At 37.7% G+C, this 8,968-nt stretch overlaps 1 protein-coding gene across 2 annotated transcripts in view; it reads left to right on the forward strand.

Moving 5' to 3' along the window:
- cadm2b (cell adhesion molecule 2b) overlaps positions 1 to 7,710 on the forward strand; it is a 176,869-nt gene extending 169,159 nt beyond the window's left edge. The window contains exons 9-10 of one of the 2 annotated variants that reach the window (XM_079481726.1): positions 5,663 to 5,785; positions 5,911 to 7,704. In XM_079481726.1, the coding sequence (XP_079337852.1) occupies positions 5,663 to 5,785; positions 5,911 to 6,029 (242 nt within the window). In that variant the 3' untranslated portion in view covers positions 6,030 to 7,704. Of the gene's footprint in view, positions 1 to 5,662; positions 5,786 to 5,910 lie in introns of both variants that reach the window. The other variant, XM_079481727.1, reaches the window with a different exon arrangement.
- Positions 7,711 to 8,968: the final 1,258 nt, after the last annotated feature.

The following is an 8,968-nucleotide window of genomic DNA, read 5'->3' on the forward strand; positions in this document are numbered from 1 at the left end:
TTTTAGTTTGGCATATGCTTTTGTAATTTTATCATTTATTGGTTTATTTTGTATGTTGCTATATAAGATTTAAGGCAAGCTCAGCACCTCCAGAAAACCTGCAATAGAAATGTAATCGAATTGAATTAACCCTCGATTAGACTCGCAATGGCTATTACATTACAATGGCTATAAAACATGTTATGATGTTATCAGTGTGTGCATGGTCTTTGAGAACATGTTTCATTTCGTTTTGTGTCGTTCGTGACTTGTTTTCGTGACTCATTGATTTCTGGGCTTGGACGTTTTGTGGTCTTTGCGCTGTATGTTCCACCTCAGTGTGCTCTAACTATTTGCTTAAGGTCAGTTTTCCGTCAGCCTACTCTCCCGCGAGGAAAGCCATTTTAATAATTAGCATCCGAAATTTGTTTTTTTAATCGAATCAGATTTTTTTTGCAACCCACACCATGTTCCACTGGGATCAGAGTGTGCATGAGCTGTAAAATGAGTGTGGGGAGATTACAGCTGTAAAATTAAACACATTAAGCAATGTTCCCAGTAAAAACATTGGTTGCGGATTACCACAAAAAAAGTTATTTACAGTAGATCCACTTGAGTTCAAACTTTTTTCTATAATGCTTTAACAACAATTTAAACTCTAAAATTCACACTTTTACAGTCTCTGACAAAAATGAGGGAGCAAAAAAATCGACATGTAAATGGTTATACTTACAGCAGATGAAAATGTTCTCAAACATTCAGACGGGGTTTGTGTGCCATTAAACACATTCATTCCTGCCTCTGGCTTTTTACATGTTAATGGGGTTCATTAACACCCAGGCGAGATGCTCTACATGTTTGGCATCATGTCATTTACAGTACCATCATTGAATGAGACTAATGGCTTCTAATGGAATCTCTATTGGAAGTCCGACCTTCATGAACTATAGGAGTACAGTACATGTCTTCTGTTGTGTTTACACCATCGACAGAAAGATGCATGTGTTGCTCACCTCTGATAGATGAATGTTACCCTGTGACCAGTTATACTGTATGTGCAGATTCTTCGTAGAATGCACTTCTTGTGATTTGGAAGATGTCAAAAAATGCTTTTATCTCAATGCGCAGGACTTACACTAGAAAAACAAAATCATGTCTGATAATATGGTGGGTTCACACCTTTATGAGGTGACATGAAATTGTATGATGTGAATTGTACATAATTGCACAGTTAGAGAATGAAGCAAACCTAACGCAACTGTGGTCGAAAGCCGAACTTCAGAAAGTCTTTCTCGGTCACAGAAAAACATGTGTGTTATGAAATTAAATAATTGCACACTTTTATACTGTTCAATGTCATATAGAGCAAGTTTATTTCAGGATGGGGATTGATCGATTTAAAGGGGTCATATGACGAGGAATATCATTTTATTGGTCTTTATTATAATTGAAAGATGTATTTATTTTTTAAATAGAAAGTCGTTCTCCTTGTGTGCAACCATGCGTATCCTCCCAAAAGATCTCATTGCTGGGAAGAGGTTGGCGTTAATGGATGGAGCAGTTAGGTTGTTGTTAATGGATGGAGCAGTTAAAAAAGTAAATTGGAGATCCGTTTTTCGGTGTATGATCACCAGTGCTTAGCCATCAGTTTGCACTTTTCACCTGCCACGAGGGTATTTCTTAAAGGGACGGCAGAAAAAAGACAGCCCATTTACTTTTAAGACTCAGAGAGAGGTTGAAAAATAAGAACGAAAAAAATGAATATGACTGTTTTGGGCACAAGCACATAAGTGGACCCCAGAGGGAGATATGTAATAAGAAATGTATTATATGACCCTTTTAAAGGACGGTGTTGGAAATAATCAAAGTGAGCCGTGTGTGTATCTCAATAACCGAGCAGAAATGACCTGAGCATGCCCAGAATAAGAATAAATTAGATATACTAAACTCTGTATTTCTGTGCAGAGTTGTTTATAGGAAAGACGAATAAGTAATGAGCCTTATGAATGGTAAATGTTTACAGTTCCCGAGGCTCATTTGAAATGAGATCGGAAGAATGTGTTGAGATCATGTAACATTATTCAGCTGATGGTGGAAGAACTTTTAATAAATCGAGCTATAAAATCATGAACTCTTTGACTCATATTCACGAGTTGGTTAAAGACTTTTGCTGCAATAATAGCTTAAGCCTCGTACACTGCAGATAAATTCGGTTGTCACTTGACCTTTTAATGCCTAATCCTTTTTTTACACACATACTTCATTACTTTACGGGAGTGACAATCGCATTCTCCTACCGAATTGACTCCAGAAAAATGCCACAAAACTGTTAGCTATCCTACATTCTTCAAAATGTCTTCTTTTGTGTTCAACATACCTACTATTAATGAAAATGATCATCCCTCGTGTCATTTCAAATTTGTTTGACTTTCTTTTGTAGAACAAAAAAGATATTTTGAAGAACGTTGGTAACCAAACAACATTGACCAACATTGTGACTTCCATTGCACCTACACATTTCTCAAAATATCTTCCTTTTGTGTTTCACGGATAAATGAGTCAAATGCATGTTTGGAGAGACATGATGGTGAATAAATGATCACTTAAAAGGTAGAAAATACTTGCCGACGATACTGAAGTATTTCACCCCATCATTTTCAATCAGCGCACATTAATTCTACAGTGCTTTATTTTCATACGCTTTTGTTTTGCCCCAAAACAAAGCCCAATGTTAATTGAACAAAATGGGTTCATTTATGTGTTTGAGGCGCCTCTGCAGAAGTCCCTGTTGTGCACATCTCTCAGGGTCACTTTGCCAAGTGCGCAGAGGCGATGGCCATTCATCACCATGAGCTAATGAGAGCAAGTTCCAAGAGCAATAAAGACACATAGTTAAAGTTTACACCCTCGTACAAGCACTGGAATAGTGTTCAAAGCAGGGTCAAAGGTGAGGTCAGGACAAACAAAGACTCTTCACACCGTGGTAATGCAGTCGTGATGCAGGCTATGTTATCTGCAATGAGGACCTAATGCTGTGTTCCAACAATTCCATTGACATGTAAGGAGTAGTTCGCAAAGAAAGCTAATTTCCAAACCTGAAGATTAAAACCTGATTAAAGCTCGATTCAGACGGTAATTGTTTCTCACAGGGATGCAAGATATTTTCTCCATTTAAAAGTTGATTTTATTGCTGTCCGAAAACCGAATGTCTGTGTTTTTCTCCGAAGTACCTACTGTTTTATGCCAAACACCAATGTCGTTCGGTGATTTAATTGCGGTCCGAATCCACATCTCTGTTCTGACCATTTAAAAGCACGTTAGAGTGTTGCGCTTTAGGAGGTTCAGGGATTATAGTGTCTGATGCATTGAAAATACGTAAATGACAGCATAAACAGCACAACATGGCTCACGTAACGTCACATCACATGCGCACCTGACAGAGAGAAACGGTTCACAGACAGTAGAAAGTGCATCCTTTTGGCTTTCTTTGTTTTGCAAAAGCACAATGTTTTGTGGTTATCGTGGATCTACGCAAATAAATGCAAACCCTTTACAGCTTCGAATGATATCATACGTGTCTTTATGATGACCAGATGATACAGAGTTTAATAGCTGTTAACGTGATAGCTTAGATGCATCATGTGAGCACACACACAAGTTGTAACTAACTTGACCGATATATCAGGATCGCGGCTTCACTACAGAGAGAGGGAGATGGTAAGATCAGAATGAAAATATTCTATAATGGCATTTTTTAATATAGATTTTATTCCATTATAATTATTAAATATGTGCAAATTGTCATGTGACTGAGCACATGAGGAGCGCATTTACCGGGTTTCGCGGTCCTAGAAACTCACACCTATACCGTGAATTTAGGTTTGTCCGAATGCACGAGTTTTATCTCCAAGGAGCCATGCAGATTTATTTTTACAGACGTCCTTATGAGAAACAACTCCTATCCGAATAGGGCTTAAGACAGACGACACGATTTGGCATTTCTTCAGCAGAATTTCCGCGACTTGTGAATTTACTCTAGTGTGTTACTCTAGTGCTCTAGTCACTCAAAGTTAAAGCTTGTAGACAAATCGGCCTGCCACAACCCCTGCTGTTCTGAAACATGTATATCACCAAGGGTTGAGTCACTTTGGTCTTCGCAGTGCTGTGTGAGATGTGACAGGGATTTGGTTGCTGTTTAGAATTCGTTTGTAATTGTAAATCCATCCACCACCCCAACCAACCCCCCATAAGCGTCTATTGATAGTCGGTATAGAACGTTGACTTTGAAGCGATGCTGCTCAGGCTACACATCTCAAAGCTGCACGTCATCCAGGGAATGTTTGTGTGAATTGACACGGGCTGCACACCAGTGCCAGTCCTCGGTTATCTTATTGCATGTCCCATTGTTGACTCAATACTTAGTTGCCTGGGGAAAATACAGCATTCCCAAATCTCGTGCTATATGCTAAGCCTCATGCTAATGGATGTGGGGAAAAGCTAATATTGGAGAAGATGCGAAAATGGTTTTAAAGGTCCGCACTTGTCCAACCATTAAAAAGTTCTACACTAAGAAATTAGAAGTCAAAATTGCATGACAAGCGGAATACTAAATGCTTTATCTCAGTAATCCCTCTGTTATTGAATAATTTAATCGTGGCTGACTACAAATCGTGCATTTGTACAGTCAGCAACTGAGAAACCATTGCTTTTGTGTGATGCTGCGCCCATGCAAAATACTTTTAAGTGATGCATCATGAGCGCCATTATGGATCAGTGAGACGAACAACACCAGTAAAACCATCAACTGTTGAACTGTTATTTTCTTAAATCATATTTCATAAGTTAAGTTTTTACATCAGGAACTATTGTTTCGTTGGCTGTTTTGTGCGAAAAAACTGACAAGTTTGTACCAATATAGGGATAGTTCACCCAAAAAGGGAAGTTCTGTCATCATTTATTCATTCTCAGATTGTTCCAAACCTGTATAAATGTCTTTGTTCTGATGAACGTAGAGAAAGGAATAATGCTTATAACCAGACAGTTCTTGGACCCCATTGACTAACACAATTTTCTTTGTTCTGTTGAACACAAAATAGGATATTTTTAAGAATGTTCAAGCAGTTCTGGGGTACTTTTGACCACCATTATAATTTTTCTTACTGTGGGAGTCAATGGGGTCCAAGAACAGTTTGGTAACAGGCGTTCGTCCAAATATATTTCTCTGTTGTTAACCAAACAAAGACATTAAACAGGTTTGGAACAACTAGAGAGTGAGTAATTCATGACAACATTTTCATTTTGGGATGAACGGTCCCATTAATATAAACCCAAGATCTCCTTTTCAAGTGGACTTTATCGTTTCAAAATAGCGGACGATAAAGAAAAAATGTATATTGTATATTTATATAAAGTATATTGTACACACAATAAAACAATTTTTTTAGTGAAAATAAAATTTCAGGGTATTGTCACGTGAAACCTTATTCAGTTTGTAATTACACAATTTGTACAGGACCTACTGTAAATCAATGTGTTATATATACGGTATCGAATGACTCCAGCTAAAACGCTTACTGTTGTATTTAGTGTTTTGTTGCGAACTGGCTCATTTTTTCACAAATGAAAAGCTGTCACCCTTTCTCCTTCGGCTCCTAACAACCGTCCTCTCCGACCCCTTTTCCAGATCCCAACGCTCTGGCGCAGCATGGGCCCGACCACGCTCTGATCGGCGGAGTGGTGGCCGTGGTGGTCTTCATTACCCTGTGCTTCATCATCGTCCTGGGCCGATATCTGGCCAGACACAAAGGTACGGCTTCCCTCCACTTTCCCATCCCCCCTCACCTATAGTTTAGAGTGTGCAAACTGCTTGAACATGTCCACTGTTGTACCTTTGTGTCTATGTGACCTATGTGGGACTGTGTGGACATACAGGGACATACTTAACCAATGAGGCCAAAGGAGCAGAGGACGCCCCTGACGCAGACACGGCCATCATCAATGCGGAAGGGAACCACGCACATGCAGAGGAAAAGAAAGAGTACTTTATTTAGCACCTCTGTCTTTATCTGTTCAATATTGTCACGGCAACGTCGCCGGCCAGCAGATGAAGGCGTTAGAGCGTCAGACTGCTCTGGCTTTCTGTCTCCTATTTACAGGGGGTGTTTTTGAAACCTCTTTAGAGCCGAATTCGACACGCCACCTGCTGCGAAGGATGTCGCCTTTTTTTACAATCTTAATCGTCAAAACGAGAAAAAAATAAGAAAGAACAAAAACAACCCTGTTGAGTTTGTAACTGTAACACCAGGTCCATTTAGGCCAAAAATGACCCCAAGATCCCTTCCAAAAATCCCCCCTCTCTGATTCGCGCCAAGTGCCAAAATATACAGAAATTTGTTTGTCGTGTTTGTTGCTGTGTCTTTTCAACTTTAATTTCCCAGTGAATATTTGCTTTCTCTACCCCCTCACTGTGCCTGTTATATACCTTTTTACAGATATTACCAGGGAGCGGCAAGAAATGTGGTTCATCTCAAGCCGGAAAACCTTGGCTTTGCCAATAATTACGCTTTAAGACAAGAATACGTGAGATGTATAATGTAAATATCCTGTTTTGTCTATTGTTTCGTGTGCTTGTGTGTGCGTGCGTGTGTGTGCGTGCGTGTGTTTTTCATCGTGAAAGTGTGTTTTATTTATTTTTTCAAGTACGCCCTGTAACGAAGAATGTTATGCGAGATGCAAAGAACAAATACAAGCAATTATGTCATGTATGGACACCATAAACAAACTGGTTGATGGAAGGAAATTAATGAAGCACAAATCGGTGTGTTACCATTAGAAACCACATTCTTTTCTATTTCCTTCATTGGTTGTCTGTATATTCTTGCACTGTTAATATTTGCCCACCGGCTTTCATTTCAAAACAGAAAATGTATCAAACGTAAGCACAAAGTCATTGTAAGACTTGGTGGTTTTAGGCCGTCTCAGGATGAAAAGAAGAGCCTAATTAAAATCGTCTTTTATCATGGTGTGAATGGTGTTTTGTTTGCGCTTTGTGAATGGTTCAATGGAAATCGTTTGTTTGACGTTTGAATGGAACATCGACATTGTTTCGTTTGAAATGTTCTGTATTTATTTCACTGACGATCCTTGTTAATAATATTGCTGTATATTACTTTGCTAAAGTGATTATTGGTGGAATACTGCTATAGGATCCCATATATATAAATATACATACTGTATGAAAAAGTGTTAAAATATCTATTTCAAGTGTCCCATCCTTTTACACTTATATAAGTACAAATGTTTGTTTGTTTGTTTTCTCCCAACACAGGGAATGTATATAATGTGTATATTTCAGTAAGCTCTTTATTTAATTGAATTTTCAATATTTATTGCTCTGTTTTCCGCAACATGTGTGTGATTTCTTTTTAGCCTCTTAATAGAAAGGACGTCCGACTCATACTTAACATTAATACTAAATCATTTAGCAAACTGATGGACAAACAACGCATTATTATTATGATTATTAGTGCTTTTTATAAGGTTGTGAACAGATTTGTTCATGAGAAAGTCAGAACAACTATCACCATTATTGCCTTTGTGTTTGCAACGAAACATATGACGATTCTGGTTAGCATAACCTTCAATGTACATTTTTACAAGACATGTTTCCAGTGTTCATACTTTGTTTCACTCTTTATAACATTGAATAGAATTAAGACATTCTAAAAACTTCTCATTTGTGTTGTTGTTTTTTGCTGTGTACGGGAAAATGTGTGAGGTTGCTTTTACATGAAATATCCAACTTTTTCAACCTAGCCTCTGTAAGAAAAGATGAATTCGGAGAGTATTGAGTAAAATATGCTCAAACTCAGATTGTTTTTCTTCTTCATGCTGACACCGGTAACCTCTATTAATACACCAACACCATTATTTGAAAATTATTTAAGACTATGTACAATAATTGTACATCCGTACAAAGCAAATGTCACAAATATTGCCATGATGATTCATATTAAAACAGTGTACACTTAACTTTGAATCAATACATCTATGGAGCAATGAGCTTGAAATGATAGTTCAGCAAAAAAAAGTGTAAATGTTGTCATCTTTTATTCATCCTCATGTTATTTCAAACCCGCACCACTTTATTTTTTCTGCTGAAGACAAAAGAAGATATTTTGAAGAATGCTTGTCACCAAACAACATTGACCCCCATTGATTTCCATAGAATGTGCACAAAACCACTGAGACATTTCCCAAAATATCTTATTTTGTGTTCCAATGAGGAAAGAGGCATATACAAGTTTTGAACAATATGAGTGTAAATAAATGAACCTTTTTAGGATTTATGAAATCCCAGAATTTTATTTGTGTTCTTGTATTGCTATATGCAGCTCCCACTGTATTTTAGAAACCATCCATAGATGTATGTGCTCATTTCACACCTAACAAATGACAAAGTGTCATTTTTGCATTAAACGTGTATTTTACGTATTTTAAGAGTGAATCGGGTCATTGAGCTGTATCCTGGAGATGCTGTCTTTTTTTATTGAGTGTACTGAAGTTTGCATGTCCTGTCACATTCTTGGCAACTTGCTGCCCCCTAGAGTTAAAACACATCAGCGCACCAACAAACACGTTTAATTCTCAGAGTTTTTGTTTGTTTCCAACCTTAAGTGGTTTTCTGCTGAAACCTTCAAATCCTTTTCCTTTTTTACTGTACCACCACGGTGACTGCTTTACGTGATTCATAGCGCAGGTTGGCAGGGAAATTAAAGGAAAGGATTTAGGAAGATAAAAAGAAGAAACGGTAATGCAGTGTATTCATCCTTAAATCTAGACTGAGGCTTACAGGATAATCAAAACGAAGCCATTACATTTTACTGTGCTCACAAAATAATGTGTGTATATTTAACTATTAGTTATTATTTGAGAATCATCTTAAATTAATGGAATGCGTGTTTAAAACTGGTTGACATTACAACATAAA

The sequence above is a fragment of the Barbatula barbatula genome (genome assembly GCF_947034865.1).
Source record: "Barbatula barbatula genome assembly, chromosome: 19".
In the NCBI taxonomy this organism is placed as follows: domain Eukaryota; kingdom Metazoa; phylum Chordata; class Actinopteri; order Cypriniformes; family Nemacheilidae; genus Barbatula; species Barbatula barbatula.